The sequence below is a fragment of the Sodiomyces alcalophilus genome, assembly GCF_042370955.1.
Source record: "Sodiomyces alcalophilus JCM 7366 unplaced genomic scaffold ACRALscaffold_10, whole genome shotgun sequence".
In the NCBI taxonomy this organism is placed as follows: Eukaryota; Fungi; Ascomycota; class Sordariomycetes; order Glomerellales; family Plectosphaerellaceae; genus Sodiomyces; species Sodiomyces alcalophilus.
In genome coordinates, this window is record NW_027263541.1 from 358,802 (window position 1) to 379,963 (window position 21,162).

Consider the following 21,162-nt stretch of genomic DNA (forward strand, 5'->3'; position numbering starts at 1 on the left):
CATGGTACGTCGGTCGGTGTCTTGGTCGAGTGTTTCATACAACGCAGTGTTTCATGGCCACGTCTGGCATACAGGGTTGGCCCCGGCACAATAAGGGGCTGAGTGCTTCGTCCGAGGACGCGGATTCTAATTTCCAGGCCAGACTCTGATTTATCGAATTATACAGACTTACAACGTACATCAATGTGACGGGACAGAGGTCAGTCCAGGCTGTGATCCCTCCACCTATCACAAAGTCAAGAAATTGATCATGGTCAACCTGGCAGAGGGCCGTGATCGCTCTGGTTCAGACCAGACTCATAGTCGGGAAGGGTGTGGGGTTGCCCGCAATGAAGGATCACGGCAGATGTCGCTCCGTCCACCCGGATCCGTGTCATATCCACCTACGAGGTACTTCAATATAGCGCCCGACTTTTCTGCGTATTCATTCGTGCGCGTTTGTCGAGAATAGCCCGCAGAGCTGGCTCCGCTAAAGTCTGGGCCAAAGCAACGGCTTACATCCCACTCTGGTTTAGCCATGGACACCATGATTGTACGACTGCAACATGGAGGCCGGGCGAGGATTCGTCGACGTTTCGGAACAAGAGACACCGTCCAATCTATTTTCAATATTCCCGCAGGCCTGGCGCGGCAATGCCACCCTGTGTTCGCGCATGTGCCTAGATCTGGGGTCGGTTACATAGATCCCGAGGACAACCTGGTCTTTCGCTCTCCTGGTACTATATCCCGAGACCATGTGAGTTATTGCCAAGCTCTCGACCTTAGCCGCACTCTATCCCGTCGTCTCATGCCTCGGAAAGACAACGAGCGAAGCTTTTTGCGCCTCTAAATGGTGAATACTCCGCGGCTCCAAAACTCTCTCATAAGCACCATGCCATCTCTGCTCCCAGCCTGTACAGCAGGCGGCAACTAGGCCATGCCGCAGAGGTGAAGAGGTCAAGACCGTTATTGGTGGGACTTGGGAAACCCCTCCGGATGGTGGACCTAAACTGTGCGTGTCCCGTTCCGGGTAATGTCCACCAAAGTGAAGTTGCCCCGTCCGCACACGCAGTAGTATATAGAGGCCCGGCGATCATGCTCCCGGATTGTCGGCTCCCTTCTCAACCAGTCTATCCCCCACAAAGATCGACGGGTCTGCATCCTCGGCCAGCAGCAAGCTTTGTTTCCCCGAATTTAAACCAGACTACCGGAATTGTCACGCAAGATGCAATCCAAGACGGCCATTTTGCTTGCCCTCCTCGGAGGTGCGGCGGCCCAGCAGTCTCCTTGGGGCCAGTGCGGAGGTAACGGCTGGGACGGGCCCAGGACTTGCGTCTCTGGTATGTTCACCACCGACTAAGACTCCGCTGCCTTTACAAGTCGGGAGATGGGGCTTACATGGAAACAACAGGCTATACCTGCGAGTTTGGCAACGAGTGGTACTCGCAGTGTGTTCCTGGTGGCGGCAATGGCGGAGGCAATGATGGCGGCGATAATGGCGGCGGCGGCAATGACGGAGGCAACGGCGGCGGAAACGACGGTGGGAGCAACACGTGCGGTTCCGCTGCCATCAACCAGCTCGTCGGTTTCGGCGCTGGGACCACGGGCGGCGGCAGCGGCAGCGGTGTCACCGTCACGTCCTGCGGTCAGTTCACCTCGGCCGTAGCGAACCGCGGCGTCATCCGCGTCTCCGGCATTCTCAACGGTTGCGGCCGAGTCGACATTCTCTCCGACACCACGATTATTGGCGTCGGCGCCAACTCTGGTGAGCTGATCTTTTTATGCCCTCCACCCGGTTTCAGCCACGTATAGCTTGAGCCCATCGTACTTACACCAACCAGGCTTTACCAACACGAGCCTGCGAGTCAGGAGAAACAACAACGTTATCATCCGCAACATCCGCATGAAGACGCCGAATTCTGGCGGCGACCTCATCGAGCTCGAGCAGGCCACCCAGGTTTGGGTCGACCACTGCGACCTCTCCAACGACGGCATCGTCGGCGACAAGGACCGCTATGACGGCCTCCTTGACATGAAGGCCGCCACTGACCTGGTTACCGTCTCCTGGACCAAGTTCCACGACCACGCAAGTCCACCCCTTTAGCCAGTCTCCTCGCCACCCATCTGACTCCCTTACACGTAACTAACGCAAATCCCCAACCAGTGGAAGGGAACCCTCCTCGGCCATTCCGACAGCAACGGCAGCCAGGACCGCGGCAAGCTGCGCGTCACCTACCACCACAACCACTTCTCCAACGTCAACTCGCGCCTGCCGTCCATGCGCTTCGGCACCCTTCACGTCTACAGCTCGTGCTACGAGAACAACCCGGCGTCGGGCATCAACTCGCGCATGGGCGCCCAGACCCTCGTCGAGCAGTCGCACTTTATCAACACCAGGCGCGCCATCATTACCAACCTCGATAGCAGCCAGGACGGTTACGCCACCCAGCGCAACAACATCTTCCAGAACAGCGACATCTCCATCACCCAGGCTAGCAACTTTCAGCCCCCTTATAGCTACACGTGAGTCCATCCAGGTCCCTTGCCTCAGGACGAGGTGGAAGGCGCCCTACTGACAATAGAACCCGCACATATAGTACCGATCCTGCCTCGTGCGTCTGCAACCTTGTCAAGTCCAAGGCCGGCACTGGCATCATTGCCTAAGTGGGTTGCTGCGTAGTCCGGACCTACGTGCTTTATTTCACCCGTGTCCCAGCTCCTGGCAGTTGACGACGCGATTCCAACTCTCTTCTGCGTATAACTATATGTCGAGCGGAGTATCAATTAGCATATTTACTTTCTCTTGCTTCTTGCGTCCTTACCACGTGAAAGTCCCCTATGATGTAAGGTGTATTTTCCGACCAAGTTTCTGACTTTTCTTTGGGGAACTTGTATCCAAGTGCTGCGAATGACTTTGACGGGAAGAAGGCACGTAACTATTACGCCCAGTACTCTCTCGTGTGAGCATAACGATTTCCACATTTCTGGTGCGGCCGGTGGAGCCGAGTCTGGTGCTCCCAATATAGCAAGGACAAGACGGTCCATGAAGATGAGGGGTCGGGATGCGCCAGTGTGGGAGCACGGGTTCCACATCAGGCCGAGAATCCACAGCATGGTTGGTTGCTAATCAGGGAACGGGACGAAGATCGCGGGACAGTCCGAGTCGCCGATCCAGGCCTTCCCCTGAGTGCCATTTGTTGCATAAGCGAGTTGAGTGGAGTGGATTGGCCTCGCACTCGTCCTCGTCCAAGGGCGTTGGTCCCTGTGTCCCATCACTCCATTAAGCCAACTGGTGGACTTCCCTTGTGTTTCAATAGTCCACGCATGGGCTTGTTGTTGCCATTCTGTTCTTCCCCGTCAAACAGGTTGTCGTCTTTGAGATACCGGTATATCGCTCAGAAGCACGCAGTCGCCGTTCCAATCCCACTTGCAGCTCCTTATTCTGGGGACCAGGGAGGAAAGTAAGGATAAGGACTACCTCGACGCGAGATTCTGTCTGTAGAAAGGCGGAACGAGGTCAGATGGATCAAGGAAAATATACGCCATCGGCAATTTGAGATCGTCTTGAAAGTCCTAGCCCTGTGAAACTAGGAGCGACCGGGCGATGGTTATTTCCTCGACGAGACGACACTCACGAACTCATTCAATGTCATGACCAGTGACCCATGTCGGGAGTAGGAAAGCGTGACGTGGGACCGGAGCCGAGAACTCCAATGATACCGCGGGCATGAAGCTCGTAGGTAAGGCATGAAGCGCAAACTCTTGGCGTTCAACCTCCCTTAACCAAGTTCTTCGCAAGGCATTCTCCACGTGTCTTGAAGGAAATGGAACTGTTGCTCGAGGAACTCATTCGCAGTGGTAGTTGTAGAGCGTGGAGCCGCGTACCCATGCTCACTTGGAGTGATGGACTATTCTTGTGCTGCGTGCATGACAAGGCACCAACGATTTCGGTCCGAATTTGGAGTCCGCGAGGGACTGGGGCGTGAAGGACTCGTCCCGGGAAACTGGAACGTCTCCCAGATCCACCGTGCCCGTTGTGTTCGGCATCAAGGAGTCGAGCACGGCCTATGCGTGCGCATACTCGATGGGTGGGAATGTCAGTGTGGTCCGTCACATATCTATGCACCATATCAGTCTCAAAGGAGGGTAGAATGAGCGTGTAGGTGACACTTGCTGCCTTGTGCAGACCCCACTGCGACGCTGCGTGTCTTGCCTACGCATCTTGGACCGCCAGCTCAATGGGAGCCTGACAAGACGAGTTGTGCCATCGGTAAAGTCGAGGACGATACATACATTGAAGCTGCCTTTGCGCCAGCATCTGAAAAGTTCAACGTAGCGTTACATAGGCGAGTCGTCCAGCGTCGATATAGTGGGAGAAGTGGGAGGGAGATGATGATGGCGGTACGGAGTTACATAGGTACGAATACGTTGTAGATCTGACGCGACTGACGCGAAATGGGGCTAGGCTAGTCTCAGCCATATCACGTGGGCGAGTCCCGTGTCGCCCACCCTTCTCCAGCCTTCTTCAGCCACATTGCCAAGAGACTATTCCGGGACCACAACGCTATTTATAGCAACCACTTCCCCCAACGACAGACCAACCTCGAAGCATCGCCCAAAACCACTTTGTCGGATCAAATGCATCATGACGCGAGTGACTTGAAGCAAACCGGCTGCCTTTTACAACAACTGAACAAACCAGTTAATGCAACCCCCCAAGAAACATACATAATAATTTTCAGAGCATGTCCCACACCGGTCAAGGATAATGCGCGTGCCCTTTGCGAAACGACGAAAATAGGTCTGTTCCCGAAGGACACCGGAGCAGCATGGATCGGCATCGGAATCCCATCCCACAGGAATCACGGGCCCCGCAATCAGAGCTTACTATTAGGCCAAACCTGGGAGCCGTTCAGCGCTTACGAGGAGAATTCCTTCTGCCACGTGGAGATCTACACTTTACGTCGCTTGCCCGGTGTCAGCTTCCCGAAGATGGATTATGCTCCCGCGGCCGAGGAGAGGAGTGGAGCGTCATGAAGAGAAAACCGGTCCCACGGTTCCATCTTTTGATGCAATCCCTGCCGCTCGTCTTCGAGCGGACCTTGTTAATTCGTGCGGCTCGTCAGGCCCATGCCACGAGGTGGCTTAAGCCTCACCCTCCGGCTCATACTCCGCGTCCCCCGTGCCGTAAGTCTGTCTCACTCTGACGCTGTGTTGCCTTGCCTAGATGCTCGGATCTCCATTACTTTATCGTGTCTCTTTAGCCACCTCCCTGTTGCGACACTGAAGTGAAGTCAGCTTGAGCCTAAGCGTCGACTATACATACCACTGACGTGCTTCTCCCTTCCCCCTCCCCTCCCCTTCCTCCTTCCTCTTCCCTTCCTCCCGCCTTGTGCCTCGTCTTCGCCTCCTTGTCCGACCACCGAACGTCCCGCCAACTACCGTTCGACGCTCCTCACAAATGTCCACGAACCAGCCAGAAATCAACCCAAACAACCCCCTAGCGGGCGTGGGCAAAAGCATCGACCGCGACGGTTTCCTCGTCCTCCTCTGGGTCCTCTTCTCCATCGCCACCCTCTTCTTCCTCCTCCGCCTCGTCGTCCGGTGGCGGCAAAACAGCTGCTTCGTCGTCGATGACTACTGCATGTCCTTCGCCTGGATCTGCCTCGTCGCCTATGTCGCGCTCCAGATGCAGCAGATGGACGCCCTCTGGTACATGACCTACCTCCGATCCCACCGAATCGCCGAGAGCGACGACACGCCGCGCCAGGAATACGAGCTCCTCCGATGGCAGTTCCCCCTCATCGTCATCTTCTGGACTCTCCTCTGGTCCGTCAAGGCGAGCTTCATGGCCGTCTACTACAGCATCATCCGGCCCCTTACTCTCTACCGCCGCCTGTGGTATGGTGTTGCCGTCATTACCGCCCTGTCTTATATCGCCTGCTGGGTTTCCGTCCTTTTGACATGCGACTCTCCCGGCGACTACTTTGCTGGTGTGTTCACCTCCCTTTTTTCTTCTCCTTTTTTTCTTCTTCTTTTTTCTTGCTCTTGTTCCAGCCTTCAACCCTAGAGGAACATCCCGCTAAACAAATGATCTTAAAGGAAATTGCCACTCGGAAAAGGAAACGCGACGCCAGCGCCAGAGCATCATCTTCTCTAGCACACTCGACATCTCCACGAGCCTCATGATCATGGCCCTCCCCGTGGCCATATTACCCAGCCTGCAACTCGACACCCGCAAGAAGATTGGCCTGGGCATAGCCTTCAGCCTGGGCGGCATCACCATCGGCGTCACCGCCGTTCGTCTCGCCCGCGCCCTGCCCGGGGGCGGCATGGACCTCCTCGCCCTCGCAGTCTGGGGGTGCGTCGAGGCCTCAGCTGCCGTGCTCGTCGGCTCCCTCCTCCCGCTCAAAGCCCTCCTCTCGCGCCGCATGCGCAAGTACCGCTCGTCAGGCCGGATGTTGGTCAAATCAAAGGGCCGCTCTGGTCATGGCTCGGCGAGCACGAGTATCACCACAAGGAGTACGAACACGAACACGGACACGGATACCGAGGAGCGGGACCACTGCGGCAGCGCCGGCTCCCGCACAGTCATGGCGCGCGCCGCTGCCGTACTGCCCATTTATGAAGCCCATCGCGATATCCGGGCTGACCGCGGTATATACGTCCAGCGCACGTACGAGACGCATGTGGAACTCGATAGAGACTTGTCTTCGCGTGACGACGACGATGAGGCCATTATTTTGAAGCCACCCGCGCATGTGAGGGGTGGTGTATAGCATGGAGTTTGTTACGCAATGTGTAGTTACGAGAATGTGGGGGTTCAAAGGGAGTTTATACCACACTTTCTGCCGACTGTTCTATTTTGCATGTCAGGTATAGGAGAACGGAGTTCACAGTAAAAGTTCTGGAGCCAATTAATACAGGAATGGATCCCGATCCCGTTGTAGGGTTGACAGACATATATGCTTCGAGTAGTTGGTCACTTCGGACTTCATTCGCATAAGACTGTGAATCATATGAATAATGCATGTGAAGTTCATCAGGTAGTAGGAGTGCGACCGGGCTGAGTCTGCTGCTAATTACTCGCAGAACTCACAGACTCTGAGCTGGCTGCAGCGTATTATTGTCTGGTTGAAATGGACATAGTCTCCCAGAACCTCAATCGCTCCCGTCACCACCATAACGCCAAATGCCACTTAGTCTGGCCGGATTGGGGCTCTAGATCCTCCCCGGACCAATATTAGCTCCGAAGCCAGGGGTCGTTGAGAAGCTGTGCGGCCGTCTTCCTATCCTCGGGACGCCACTGAAGCATCCCCCTGATGAACGCAAGAAACTTCTCCTTCTCTTCACCTTCAAGGTGCGTGACGGAATTCTCCAGACTCGCGTCTTGGGGAATGTCCATATCGGCCTTCCATTCTCCTGATTCGAGAAGTGTTAGCATGGACGTCCAGTGCCGCGATGTAGCCCCCCCCCTTCGTGGATGGAATCCGTACCGTCTTCCGTGAAAAACTCCATGCTCCGTATCCCTCCCTGGAGAAGATCTAGAGGTGGAGGGCCCAGCAAACCAATTACCTCGGCGAGGTGAGCTCGGGTGGTGTATTCCTTCTCTTGAGGGTCGTACCCATAAAACAAGTGTCGTCCTTCAAAGAGGTCCCAAATCTATTGCAGAGCGGTCAAGTTAGTGTAGTGAGCGGTTTGTAATGGCAACTTGAATTGAGCGGCAAGGGAAGAATACCATGACGCCCACGTTCCAGATGTCCACGGGATAGCTCCACTCCGTCATTAACATGACCTCAGGCGACCTATACACGTTCGGCTGCGCGTCGTGGTTTCTTTTCGGATCGCCTCGAACCGCCGCACCAAAGTCGCTAAGAACAACATTGCCAAAGTCGTCGGGCAAACCGAACCGTCGTGAGGCGTATACCGTGGCTCCACCCACAATCTTCCTTTCCGAGGGGTTCTCGAGCTCAGCTTTGGTAAAAGCCTTTAGTACTGACTGGTCTACCAGCTCTTGCAAGATGTTGTCGCCTTTGAGGTCTGGGAAAACAGTCAGAACTTGCAGAAAGACGATGACTGTGCTGCCGCCGTACCTGTGTGGACAAGATGGCATTCCGTATGCAAGTAATCCAGAGCAAGGAAGAGCTGGGTTAAGCCTGCCTTCAGGAGCTCCTCGGTGAATCGATGCATGGGATTTCGACGGAGCATGTCTCTCCAGCTATCCCACATTGGCTTCAGCACGAGGCAGTGATGGTTCCCTTGGGCACATGGAAGTTCGAACGCGTCGAGTGCCGTCCAAACATGACGGTGGCCAGGATGCGAAGGATTGGCCTTGTCAAGATGCGAATATATCTCGAACTCGTCTCGTTCTACTCCTCGCCTGAAAACCTTCAAGGCCACGTACTTGCGCTCCCTAGAACCGTCAAATTCGTGGTCTGCCACATGTCGGTGCTTGGTCGACCTACTGAAGATTAAGTGCTAGCCACACAGTAGATGTGGTCCCAAAGCCCAATTTACCCAGGACCTGGTATTTGGAGGCGTAGACATCCCCAATGTTGACCGGGTAGTACTGCCCAGCCTTGAATTCATCGAATCGCTCTTCTTCGAGAATAACGGAATCCTCGACGATGGCAAACCCTGTCGTTGGAAACTGCAACGGTGTTAAGGGAGCGCGTCGCAATGAGTTTCTCGCCAAATTAAGAAGAGACTTCATCTTTGCTTGGCTCTAAATACGCGTGCATGATTGAAGCTTCTGCCTAGGCCCCCTAGACTGCCAAGATATGGACCGTGTGGCCGTGACACAGGCCGAGCCTGGAGTAGGGGTCGCTGGTTCGTCTCTATTGGCTCCTTATGGTCACCGAGCTGCTGAGGACTAACGCGGAACAGGTGGGCCGGACACGGGAGCCTAATGATTACTCTGCTGTTGTTTATTATATCGTAGTATTCCGTTTGAGTCACTCGCCGACCCAAAATAACCCGGCCATTGACGAGGACACGACGAGGACACGAGGTTGTCTTCCAGCCGACCTCAACTATCATTGATCCCACGGAGTAACATAAAACCACCAGGAACCCTTAGTAGCATCGTAATGTCTGAAGCATCGACCTCTATTACTCTTTTCCTTCATCACGGTCCCAAAGAGATTCCCTGATCTCCAAAGTCATTGTGCTTTCTCCTTTTCTCTCCTTATAGTTGTCCATCCCTTTACGCCCTACATCCACCTACCGATTCAGTCACTCCCTGCCTTTGCCTGTTTGCACGATGAAGATTGGCCCGCCCGCGGGCCCCAACAGCCTTATTGTCAAACGCCGCAAAGCATATACCCCCGGTCTTCCTCGCCGCTTTATCCCACAGAGGTGGCCATCGGCTCCGCCCACTCCTCCCCAACGTCGCCTCCCGGGGAAGCCTCCCAGCAACCTGCCCCGGTTTCAGAACCTAACCTGCGACGACTTTGATGAAGACCTGGATTTAGCCCGCAGCAACTTTCCCCTCCCCGGCGAGAGACCAATCGGCAATGTGTTTGTCGGTCTCGAGGACGCGGCGGAGGAGGAAGGGGAAGGGGATGAGGACCGTGTCGACTTGAATAACATTGCGCGCGGCGAGCCTGTCTACCTCCTCGCCACCAAACCCGCGAAGCCCAAGCGGAAGAAGACAGGAGCGGGCGGAGGGAAAGCCCGCAGCAGCCGCACCCTAACCAGCGTGCCTGAGAATTCCGAGTTGCCCGACCTGCATCAAGCCTCCCAGTCCCTCGCATCTCCTGGAAAAGGGCCAGGCGGCGAAGGGCGACGGTTGGAGGAAGTGGCGGACGGGGCCAAGAGGGCGGAAGAGGAAAGCAGCTGGGATGGAAATGGTCAGAGAAACGCGGATCAGGATGCTAACGGCTTCTCGGGGGGTGAAGGCGACGAGGATTGGGATATGCTGTCCCAGGCGTCTCGTCAAGAAGGCCGTGCGGGCCGTTCATGGTCCTGTTCGACAATGGCGACCGTGGACTCCAACGGAGAATGGGTGGTGGTACGAGACGGCATGGCACGCAACACATTTCCGACGTGATTGAATCGAATGAGCCAAAGGCTGACAGTTTCCACTTGGGTCGTGCCTTGGCTTTTCTGGGTCAGACAAGCAACGGCAGCGCCTGGTATAGGAGGAATGGTTTGTCTTTGCGGACCAGTACATTTTGTTTGTTGTTGGTTGTCTATATGTTAGGAAGCGAGCATGATCATGTTCGTGCTATATGATACATTCGATATTTTTTTCCCATCAAAGGTAGCCCTTCGACTTGATCCGTGAGGCATTGGGGCACATGAATAATTCTCACCGAAGGTGTCTTTGGAATACCAGGCGTTGCTGTGGATATCCAAGGAGTCTGCGATACGCGGCTGCAAGTTTTTGTGCTGCAAGCCATTCGAGTAACCCCGTCACTTTACGCTCCATATATATGGAGAATGATTGATGGTCGTCGACTCCCCGTCGCCGGGTAGTATAAATAGAGGGAGAGAACAAGGACCTCAGCGAATGTACGTTGCAAGTGCCCGAGAGTACGTTGACCATAAGGGGCTTTCGCGTGACCACTCCGCGCCATTCAAATCTTCGTGGATGTGATGATCCGCGTTCTAGCCACCACCCCAGACTTCTTTTCTTTACAACTACCGGTAATATAGTTTTCTCGCCTTGTTTCCTCTGTCGTCCTCGACCCAACGAACATATTGACAGTACGTAAGACCTCGATGAATCCGGATTAGGCAAACCGCTTCTAATTCTGCTCCACTGCCTCTTAATGAAAGATCTCCTATTGGCTGAGCTAGGAGCAAGGTGAGGCTTATAAAGCTCAGTGCCTTACAGAAAGTGACTTTTGCATTAGCTAGTTTCAAAGTAACACGGGGGAAATGGGAGCCAAGTTGTTAGCTCCAATCCGGCCTTCAAAACTGACTAACGCGACATTTCTACTGGTCGATATTCGAGTTCCAAGAACTTGGTAACTTCCCCGCCTGCACGTGGCGCCATTGGACCGGGAGGGGAAATTGGCCGGTGTGTTAGCGTAGCGGGTGCATGCAATGGTACAAACAAACACTCACTGTCAATGTACATGACAAGAACGGCATACATGTACCAAGTGTGGTAAGCAATGTGCTTGGCCTATTGAAGCAAGATATATTCCTATTCCTTATACAGTGGGGGGCAAAAAGTATTTGAACACGACTATGTACCCAGCCATACATTTTATAGGGGCATGGTACATAGTCGTGTTCAAATACTTTTTGCCAGGCGCTGTACATACGTTGTATGTACAAAGGCCTCGACCGGTGGGGAATTCCGGCCAATGACCCACATTCCCCTCTCGCTCCACCTCATGTGGGTCTTCAACCGGCTCGGCTCAGAAAACGCTCCAACGAGTTTATTTTAGTGGACAAAAAAGCTTCATCCAAGCTTCCGATTCCTTCCAACGACATGAACCACCATGTCACTCTCTCCATGTCGAACGCGAACGGTGGCTCCGTCGGCAGACGTTGTTAGGGTTTCGTTTCCATGTCTTCTGCAGCTCAGCACGGACTTGTTGAATCGCGGCTGACAATCCTGGTCAACTGCCGCTGCGCAATCCAAACCGCCCAAGCCTGAAATAGCAAAGCGACACCCTCCCCCTGCGACCACGGCCGAAGCGCAGTCGCCTGCGTTCTCTTCTTCAACTCTCTGTCGCCGAAAGAATACCTCCACGTCACACTGCATTGTCGAGAACATCCATCACAAGTCCATCGACGACCTGCCCATCATGGAGAAGGGCACAAGCCAAGACCCCGTTCAGACCCCGGCCCAAGCAGTCTCTGAGACGGATGACGATGGCAAGAATGACAGCTCCCATGGCATCACCCCCGTCACTTCCGCTTTCGCCGACTGGAAGCGAGGTCCTCTCGTCCGGAAATTCTGGCGCCTCTATCTCACCGGCGTCACCGTCTGCATCGGTGCCATGTACGTCCCAGAATACTCATACACCCGCAGTCCAAAAGTTCACAGATATTGATGGTCGCTAATCACTGCGCGCCGCCGGCCGCCGCGTCTTTTCAGGTACATTGGCTACGGCAACTCGGTCGTAGGTAGCATCATTGCTAACCGCGGCTTCGTCCAGCAATTCGCCACCGTCACAAACCCCGACACAGGGCAGCCCGACCTCGACGCCCAGCACATTGGTCTCTGGAACGGCCTCAACTTTGCCGCCCAGATTGTCGTCCAGATCATCTCACCCTTCACCGCCGACCGATGGGGGCGCAAGTTCAACATGTGGGCCTTTACCTTTTTCCTCACCTTGGTAAGTCGCAGAACAGACCGGGTCTCTTTCTCCCATCGCTTCTCCCAAGGCAACAGCTAACCGGGACCAAGTCCATCGTGTTCGAAATCGTCGCCCAGGAATGGATCATGATCCTCTGGTCGCGCATCCTGGGCGGTTTCGCCGGCGGCCTCCTCAGCACCTCCATCATGACGTACATGTCCGAGATGGCGCTCCCGCAGTTCCGCGGCGCCCTCCTCGGCAGCTTCTCCCTCTTCTTCGCCCTGGGCCAGGTCTTCCTCGCCATCGGGCTCAAGGTCCTCGAGGACACCGACCCGCTCAACTTCCGCCGCATCTTCTACTCCGAGTTTGTCTTCTTCGGCCTCTGGCTCGTCCCCATGCTCTACCTCCCCGAGTCGCCCGCCTGGTACGCCGCCAAGGGCCGCGACGAGGACGCCAAAGAGTCCCTGAGGCGCCTGGTCGGCCGCGTCGACGGCTACGACCTCGACCACGAGTACGCCGTCGTCAAGTTTGAGGTCGACGAGTCGGCCCGCCTCGCCCGCACACGGGGATCGGAGTGGCGCGCCCTCGCCGCCCCCGTCAACCTGAAGCGCATCGTCGTCGCGACCTTGCCGTTCACTTTTCAGAACTTTGTCGGCGTGCCGCTCATCTTTGGCTACACCACCTACTTTTTGCAGCTGGCCAAGGTCGAGGACCCCTTTCTCGGGAATCTCATGATCCAGCTTATCCTCGTCGTCGGTATCGTCTCGGCGTTTTACTTTGTCGATACCATCGGCCGTCGTAGTCTCGTCATCTGGAGCGGTGCCGCCATGGGCGCCATCTGCTTTGTCATTGGCGGTCTGGGTTTCATGGGGCCCAATACCACCGCTTCGGGGATTGGTCTCGTGACGCTGTGTTGCGTCTGGTCTTTTGTTTACGCCAATTCACTTGCTCCCATCGGTACGTGGCCTCGGATGACTGCAATTTTTCCCTTTTCTCCCTAACTGAGCTAACCATCCCCTTCAACAGGCTGGATCAGTCTCGTCGAAGTCTCTTCTCCTCTTCTCCGCGCCAAGACCGCCGCTGTCGCTGCCGTCATCCAGTCTCTCAGCGGCGTCCTCTTCGTATGTTCCTCGCCCAGCCTCTTTCGTCAGTCACTGCACGTGGTAATATACTCCCTTGTTAACACAAGTCCACACAGAACTACACCGTTCCCCTCATGCTTTCGAACCAAGCCGCCAACTGGGGCCAAAAGATCGGCCTCTTCTTCGGCGGCATCACCTTCGCCTACCTCATCCCCGTCATCTTCCTCTTCCCCGAGACCAAGGGCCGCACTTACCAGGAGCTGGACGAGTTGTTCGAGCGCAATGTCCCCGCTTGGCGGTTCCACCAGACCAAGACGGCGCACCAGGCTAGCGTCGAGGCGCGGTTTGGCGGGGACTGATCTAGCGGCGAATCTGTCTTTGTTGGAAAAATCGGTTCTCATTTTCGGTTGCAATGTTCGAATAGCGTGTGTTTATTAGGCGCATTTTGGGTAGCGATCTTTGCCAGTCATGGGTGTAACACAACGAGGTCTGTTGTTTAGATGGGATGACAGCGCAGGCCTGGTCTTTTCAAGTCATTGTCGTTATTCGTGGTGAGACGGTATAAGACGGGACACGAGACCCAGGACGAGTCGACCGCCGTGAACGGTTGCAGACCGGGCTACACCGACCACTGATGTCGGTGAGCCCAGGTGTACAAATTTGGTACCTCCCTCCAATGACCCATGAATACCCGATGACAGCCGAGCCAGCATTACGTTGTACCGCGTCTCCACGTCATAGGCAGCGCGTCCATTGCTTTTACTCAGCTCATTCTCGCCATTATAATTCTTCACCTCAACCACCCTTACCTCATTCCCATTTCCACCACTTCTGTCCAATATGCCGCCTCGTCTCCCCCTCCGCTTGACCCTCCGCACAATCCAGGCGTCGTCGAGGTTGTACTCGACCGCCGCAGCCGCCGATTCGACAGCGCCGCTGATCAATGTGACGCTGCTCCCGGCGCCCAACTCGGGCCACATCCGCATCCTCGAGCTCAATCGGCCGTCGGCGCGCAACGCCATCTCCCTGGAGCTTCTCGCCCAGCTGCGGGCCGAGGTGGACGCTGTCCACTCCCAGTATGACGAGCACGGCGACGAGCTGCCACCACCGCGTCTCTTTGGCGGCGCCGCGGGGCCTGATGAGAAAGGTCCCACGCGGGCCCTCATCATCGCCAGCGCACTCGACAAGAGCTTTTGCGCGGGCGCCGACTTGAAAGAGCGGATGAGCTTTTCGCAACCCGAGTGCGTCCGCCCCAAAGATCCCTTCAATTCCCCACCATAAACGCAACCACCCTGCCTTTCGTCTGGAGTCAATGCAGTAAAGTAAAAGCTAATCAAATGCCAAATCGTACACAGAACCACGGAATTCCTCACCAACCTCCGCGGCACCTTTACCTCCCTCGCCGCCCTCCCCGTTCCCACCATCTCGGCCATCTCCTCGCTCGCTCTCGGCGGCGGCCTCGAGCTCGCCCTGTCGACCCACCTCCGCGTCCTGTCGACCAACGCGGTCGTCGGCCTCCCCGAGACCCGACTGGGCATCATCCCCGGCGCGGGCGGCACGCACCGTCTCCCGGCCCTCATCGGGCTCTCCCGCGCGCGCGACCTGATCCTGACGGGCCGGCGCGTCTCGGCCACCGAGGCGTATTTCCTGGGCATCGCCGACCGACTCGTCGAGGTGCCGTACCCGGAGGACAAGGACGTGCCGGGCGTGAAGGAGGGGGAAAAGGCGAGCGACGAGGCCAAGGAGCAGCTGTTCCTCAACGGGGCGAGGCGCGGGGTGCTGAGCGAGGCGGTCAGGCTGGCGACGGAGATTTGCGAGGGAGGACCCGTGGCCGTGCGGGCTGGCCTGCAGGCTGTTGCCTGGGCGAGGGAGGATATGGAGAAGCAGATGTACAATCGGGTGGTGGGCACCGAGGACCGGAACGAGGCACTACGTGCGTTCCAGGAGAAGAGGAAGCCCGTTTTCAAGGGCCGGTAATTTCAGCCGCCGGAGCGGGACGTGGTATACGAAAGGAGGCTTAATGTGTAGGTATGGAAGGATGCAAGCGGAAGCAGCATCCTGGTGAGGTCCTTGGATGGCCAGGTATATCTACGTATGAAAAGTGTTAAAAATACGAGAAAAAAAGCCAGGAAAAGAAAACGCAAGACTGTCAAGATGAAGACTGCAAGTGACTGATTATGAACATGGCGGACGACTACATGCCCTCTCTGAGAGTTGTCGTTTAAGTGCTCGACGGTTTAGTTGGGCCACTGTTCCTATATATGATGACACTCGCAGCGTTGCTATTCGACCAGATCCAGCCGACCAATTCAATCAATCAATTTAGGCCTCGATTCGATCAACTTCATGATGTTATTCGGCGTGGTAATTGTCACATGACTAAATGGGTTATGTAAATATAGCTATACCGATACGGCTACTTAGCTCGGTATTTGGTCTCCGAGCTCTTAGGCTATTAGCCACTAGAGCAGGTGTGGCTTATGGATAAAACAGGCTACTAGACAGGGATTCCTATTGGTTGTAGATAGCCGAGGCATAGCCTATATATAGCTTAGCCTCCTATAAGCCTAAGGTATAGAATTAAGGTAATCTATTATATCTCTATAGCTTAGCTCGGTTAATCATAGCTTCTTATTATAGTTATAAGCCCGGGTAGTAGTAGTATACTAGTAACTTCCACTACTCGTAAAGACCGATCCGAGTTATAATTCCTTTATCTCTTTTTATATCTATTTTATCCCCTATCCACTTTTATTATATATCACCTATTCCCCTATACCTGCACCTCGCTTACTTTTCCGTTTTCGAGCACTATAGCCTATACCCTGGAGATTAACTATGCGGTTAACGCTTTAGATATAACTAAGCTTATATACTTAAACTATTAGATCGACTAGTACTCTACGGTTAAAGACGCGGCTCGTATACTAGAAATATAGTATATAATCGATCCGGATAAGCCTAATTAGTCCACCGATATCCTGCTAGAGCTTAACCCTATTTCTAAGCACTAGATACGCGAACGCCTTACGGTCTATAGCGGTAAGACCGTTCTGCTACTATCCGATAATAAGGTTAAAGCAGCTCTGCTTAGGGCGCTATAATCCTCGGATTTAAAAAGAAAGGAATACTAACCCCTTATTAAAAAGCTTAAAACGATTCTATCTCTAATCCGGAAGACTATTAACGCCGCCGGCTTTAAGATAGCTATCTCTAAAGCTATCTCGGTAACGTAGGCAGAGCCGCTTATATCCACGGTCCGCGAAGATCGCTACACTATTCGCTAGCTACTTAAAGCTCTTAAGGACGCCTATACTCCTAGTAAGCTCGCTATTCTTTTAACTATCCAGAATAACTATCGATCTATTCTATACGACGCTTAACACGGAAATACTAAGCCGGAGGCTTAGTATAAAGCTTAGATCCGTTAATTATCGCGCGCTAGAAACTATAAATAAAAGGAGGTGGATAAGATTTTAGTAATCCGCGAGTTTATACTAGCTATATATCGCTTTATACCCTAATAGTCCTTTACTAAGCTACTCGAATTAGGCGATTATCGTAGGAAGAATATCTAGCCCGAGATCCTTAACTACGGCTAGTCCTTTATCGATTTTATCCACGACTTAAAGACGAACGCCTATAACGGCTTAGTAGTATATACTATACTTAGCGGCTATTCCGACTAACTAAAGGATAGCGGTTAAGGGGGTCGACGGTATTACGAATACCCTTATTAACGCTCCTATCGCTAAAAGCCCTTATATTATAACTATTTAAAATACACGCTTACTAGTAATAGCGTGAATACGAAGGTCGAGCTGGATAAGGCCTAGTACGATAAGATCTAAGCAGAATACCAGAAGTTATATTAAAAGCCTCTCCGCGAAAACCTAGTAAAGTTAGGCTAGACTATTAGAGCGGATTTATTAAAAAGCAGTAGCTCTCCCGCCTATCCAGGTTATATTATCGCGGTTACTCTTAATCCCGATATAATCTATAGAGAGCACTAAGCTATATAGATTTTTATTATTATAACGCCTAGCTTATATCCGCTCTCGAAAAGCACCTTACTTAATAACTACGGAGCTACTTATCTAATAAACTCGCTTAACCTCCTCGAACCCGGTATATTCGTCCTATTTAATAGCGAATATATTAAGGCCGGCACGACTTTCTTTCCGATCTTAGGCTATAGCACCTAAGTATTTTAAGGGATTTTTAATAGCGCTAAAGGAGCTTCGAAGGTGGATTTAACGCTAAAGAAGGTGGCTATTATTAAGGGGTTTTACACGAATATAGTCTCGGAGGCTCTGCTACGAAAGGTTAGAATTTAGGTCTAAGGCTACGATTACTCCCTATACTACGGGACGCCTAAAGAGAGCTAGATTTTATTAAAGATAAGCCGTTAATATAACCTTACCTTCCTTAAATATAAGCCCCTTTTTTCGTACTTCTCTTCTTTCCGTTTAGGCCCTAAAAGCTAGGGGGTGATTCCGATCCGTATAGACCCTATCCAGCTACTTATAGTAGTAGCTTACCGACTAAGGCTATGCTTTTGTCCTTCTTACGATGCTTTATATCCCTATATCGATATTAAGAATCTATAGTATCTTAGAGCAGGTTATCTTAGGCCGGAGGCGCTCCGCGCGCTGGTTAGGAACGCCCGAAACGTATAGATTTCTAGAACTAAGCGGTATAATTATAAGACCTACCGGATAACCTACTAAACTCGGGTTATCTTACGCCGGAAGTTAGAGAATCGTTTACTACGCCCCTTTTAGCGTATCCTATAGGATATTAGAGACTTTCCGAGCGGCTATAACGGCGATAAGTAGGCCGTCTTCCTTAAGGATAAATATAGCGGGTAGACTTTTATTATAATATTACTATATAAGATAGCAGATAAGGTATTCTATATTCTTTTTAGCTTTAAGAGGTGGGTTAAAAGATAGTTCTAGGTAACGATTTATAAACTATACTCCGATAATAAACTTAGCCTACTATCTTTAAGTAAAAAGTCGCGTTATAGGCACTAAAGCGGAGTAGAGGGTATTAACCTAGAAACGACCCCCCCTTATACTCACGAACCGAATAACGGTATTAAACACCTTATTAAGGAGATTACGGATAAAATAAACGCTATACTTAACGGCGCTAGTCTCCTAGTAAAGATATAGCCGGAAGCGTTAAAAGTAATAGTATACCTATATAATATAAGCTTATCGTAGCGGCTTAAGTAGAAATCCCTAGTCGAATTCCTTTATAACTAGTTTAGGTATAAGGCTCCGATTCCGATTAGAGAGTATACTACCGACCTATGCCCGGATTAAAGCGGCGTCCACGCCTACGGGTACCGCGTATATCCTTTAATCCGCGATAAGGAGGCAGGAAGAGATAAAAGGAGATTTAAGGTTAGCCCTAGGGCTTATATCGGGTATCTTATAGGCTACGTAGCTTATAATATCTACCGGATTTAGGTTCCGCTACTAGATAAGGTGATTTTTATATATAATATAAGTTTTAATAAGCAGATCTTCTATAAGTAAGCTATAAAAAGCTTAGAGGCGCTACCTATAAGGGAGACTTCTAAGTAGATTATATAAATTAAGGAGAAAGACTTATTAGATAATTATTAGATCTTATAAATAGACCCTTTTAGTATTTCCGAGTCCTATTCTATAAGCTTAGGGGTAGTAGACACGTATATATAGGTAGCTCTATCCGGAAAATAAAGCGACTTAGGTATTATTAAGAGTAGTATATTATTATTTACCGCCTAGTATATACTAACCTAGTTTGGTCTCTAGACACCTTAACCTTCCCCGGAACTAGCGCACTTCTAGGAAATTAAAAGCAGCTTATTTATAGCTACGGCGATCGGTTCTAACCGATCCGAGGTCCTAATCCTATAGGCTCCTATAGTCCCGGCGCTATATACGTTAGACTCAGGCCTTTCTCCTAAACCTTATCCGGACTATTATAACCCGGAACTAGCTCCTGAACCGACTTTAGAGCTAGACTTATAGGTTTATAGGCCTTATTTTCCTAATAAGGCAGTATCTAAGCCGAGTTAGGAATAGGAGGAGCGCCTAACCCCTTTAACTAAGTTAACTATCTTTATAGCTCCGATATCCTTATCCACTACGAAATAGTAGGCGGTATATTAGCCGCCGCTAAGCGATCCCCCGCGTAGAAGTTTTAGAATAGCGTAGATAAGGGCTAAGGGTAAAGCTAAAAGGGTAAATCCATAGACTTATACGATAAAACCAGATAAAGATTTAGTCCTCGCGGGATAATAGCACTTTTTTACCTTTCCGATACCTAATTAGCTCGGAGAGGAAATTATAGCTAATCCCGCTAGCGTTCTAATACTTTATTTAGTATTTTTAGCGGCTACTAAGGGTAAATAGGCAGAGACTTCTTCCTCTTTATTAGAGCCTAAAAGCGATAACCCTATATATCGCGATAACCTTAAGCCTTTGCCGAGGCACTAAAGAGACCTTTACTTATATCCTATAGGCTTATAATTTAAGGAAGCAGCTTATTAGGAGGTGAATAAGCTACTTAAAAAGAAGACGTGGCGAGAGATCCCCCGGAACCAGGCCACTATAAGGCCGATTCCCCTAATATAGGTTTTTATATACGTTTTTAATAAGGAGGGTATATTAAAGCGATATAAATCGCGCCTTATTATTCGAGGAGACCTATAAGTAAGCTCTATAATTAAGGACACCTATACTATTACGCTCGCTTCTTATTCTTTCCGCGTAGTAGTGGCCCTTATAGTATAGTTTAATCTAGAAATTAAGTAGTTCGATGTTATTAACGCTTTTATTAACGCCGAAAAAAGTAAAGATAGCGAGCCTATTATCTATTAGTTACCGGATAGCTTTAAGAAGCCTAAGACTAGCTTAAAGCTCGATAAAGCCTTATACGGCCTACGCGATTCCCCTTTTTTATAGTATAACGACCTTATTACCACGCTTAAATCTATTAGTTTAGTTTATAGTAAGGAGGAGCCGTGCCTATTCTTTTTAGAAGCTCGCGATACCTTTATAGTATTCTTTATAAACGATATTCTATTCCTTTACTATTAAGACCGCCTACACGTAGCTCTTAAAGCTATTAAGGGATTAAAAAATAAATATAAGCTCTCTAAGAAGGGGGACGCAGAGTGGTTTCTAGGTATACGCATTATCCGAGACCGACCTAACCAAAAGATCTTCCTATCGTATAAGTCCTATATTAAAAAGATTATAGCTTATTTTAACTAGGCAGATCGGAATATATATCCTAGTATACTAATCCCTACTATTAAGCTTATAAAGCGCGAGGATAAGGCGATACTATAGGAGATTAAGGCTTTTTAGGAAAAGGTCGGCTCCTTACTCTATATAGCAGTAATACTACGGCTAGACGTCGCGTTTTCTGCTTCCTTGCTTTTTAGGTTCCTAACTAACCCGTCGAAAGAGTATTAAGAAGCCGTGGAATAAGCGATTCGTTATTTATACGTAACACGGGACTTAATAATCTAGTACGGCACGGATTTAAGCTGCGTAATATAGGCTATAGTGATTATAAGCGACGTATCCTTTACTAATAACCTCGAAACCCGGCGTTCCTTATAAGGCTATCTTATTAGCCTATTCGGCGGCTTAGTGGTTTAGAAAGCCTTAAGATAATCGATTATCACGACTTTTTTAACGGAAGCTAAGTTACTTATTTTATAGGAAACTATAAAGGAGACTATAAGCTTAAAACGGCTATTTACGGAAATACGGTTTAACTCCGGGACCCCCTAGGAGATAGCCTACGATAACTGCTAGACGATTCGACTT

At 51.3% G+C, this 21,162-nt stretch overlaps 6 protein-coding genes across 6 annotated transcripts; 5 read left to right on the forward strand and 1 right to left on the reverse strand.

The window, feature by feature from the left end:
• Positions 1–908: 908 nt before the first annotated feature.
• On the forward strand, positions 909–3,418 carry ACRALDRAFT_1066129 (polysaccharide lyase family 1 protein). Its single transcript, XM_071017285.1, has 5 exons — positions 909–1,319; positions 1,391–1,744; positions 1,821–2,065; positions 2,144–2,502; positions 2,577–3,418. The coding sequence occupies exons 1-5, from the start codon at positions 1,205–1,207 to the stop codon at positions 2,641–2,643; spliced, it is 1,140 nt and encodes a 379-aa protein (XP_070871074.1). The 5' UTR covers positions 909–1,204; the 3' UTR covers positions 2,644–3,418.
• Positions 3,419–5,211: 1,793 nt separating this feature from the next.
• On the forward strand, positions 5,212–6,758 carry ACRALDRAFT_1083632 (uncharacterized protein; the record flags this gene model as incomplete). Its single annotated transcript, XM_071019478.1, has 2 exons — positions 5,212–5,972; positions 6,082–6,758. The coding sequence occupies exons 1-2, from the start codon at positions 5,441–5,443 to the stop codon at positions 6,756–6,758; spliced, it is 1,209 nt and encodes a 402-aa protein (XP_070871075.1). The 5' UTR covers positions 5,212–5,440.
• Positions 6,759–7,222: 464 nt separating this feature from the next.
• On the reverse strand, positions 7,223–8,692 carry ACRALDRAFT_1058852 (uncharacterized protein; the record flags this gene model as incomplete). Its single annotated transcript, XM_071015956.1, has 5 exons — positions 7,223–7,401; positions 7,476–7,641; positions 7,718–8,019; positions 8,073–8,392; positions 8,445–8,692. The coding sequence occupies 5 exons, from the start codon at positions 8,690–8,692 to the stop codon at positions 7,223–7,225; spliced, it is 1,215 nt and encodes a 404-aa protein (XP_070871076.1).
• A 549-nt stretch (positions 8,693–9,241) lies between these two features.
• On the forward strand, positions 9,242–10,030 carry ACRALDRAFT_1083633 (uncharacterized protein; the record flags this gene model as incomplete). Its single annotated transcript, XM_071019479.1, has 1 exon — positions 9,242–10,030. The coding sequence occupies one exon, from the start codon at positions 9,242–9,244 to the stop codon at positions 10,028–10,030; it is 789 nt and encodes a 262-aa protein (XP_070871077.1).
• A 1,714-nt stretch (positions 10,031–11,744) lies between these two features.
• Positions 11,745–14,013, forward strand: ACRALDRAFT_1083634 (uncharacterized protein; the record flags this gene model as incomplete). The annotated part of the gene is made up of 5 exons (XM_071019480.1): positions 11,745–11,941; positions 12,038–12,278; positions 12,335–13,196; positions 13,266–13,360; positions 13,438–14,013. 5 exons carry the CDS (start codon positions 11,745–11,747, stop codon positions 13,678–13,680), a joined length of 1,638 nt encoding a protein of 545 aa, XP_070871078.1. The 3' UTR covers positions 13,681–14,013.
• Positions 14,014–14,096: 83 nt separating this feature from the next.
• ACRALDRAFT_1078150 (uncharacterized protein) lies at positions 14,097–15,491 on the forward strand. The gene is made up of 2 exons (XM_071018735.1): positions 14,097–14,562; positions 14,677–15,491. Exons 1-2 carry the CDS (start codon positions 14,162–14,164, stop codon positions 15,296–15,298), a joined length of 1,023 nt encoding a protein of 340 aa, XP_070871079.1. The 5' UTR covers positions 14,097–14,161; the 3' UTR covers positions 15,299–15,491.
• Positions 15,492–21,162: the final 5,671 nt, after the last annotated feature.

Coding starts and splice junctions, on each gene's coding strand:
- ACRALDRAFT_1078150 (XM_071018735.1), top strand. CDS start 14,162: ATGCCGCCTCGTCTCCCCCTCCGCTTGACCCTCCGCACAATCCAGGCG. Junction 14,563..14,676: donor ATGAGCTTTTCGCAACCCGA/GTGCGTCCGCCC, acceptor AATCGTACACAG/AACCACGGAATTCCTCACCA.
- ACRALDRAFT_1066129 (XM_071017285.1), top strand. CDS start 1,205: ATGCAATCCAAGACGGCCATTTTGCTTGCCCTCCTCGGAGGTGCGGCG. Junction 1,320..1,390: donor GCCCAGGACTTGCGTCTCTG/GTATGTTCACCA, acceptor TGGAAACAACAG/GCTATACCTGCGAGTTTGGC. Junction 2,503..2,576: donor CAGCCCCCTTATAGCTACAC/GTGAGTCCATCC, acceptor CCGCACATATAG/TACCGATCCTGCCTCGTGCG.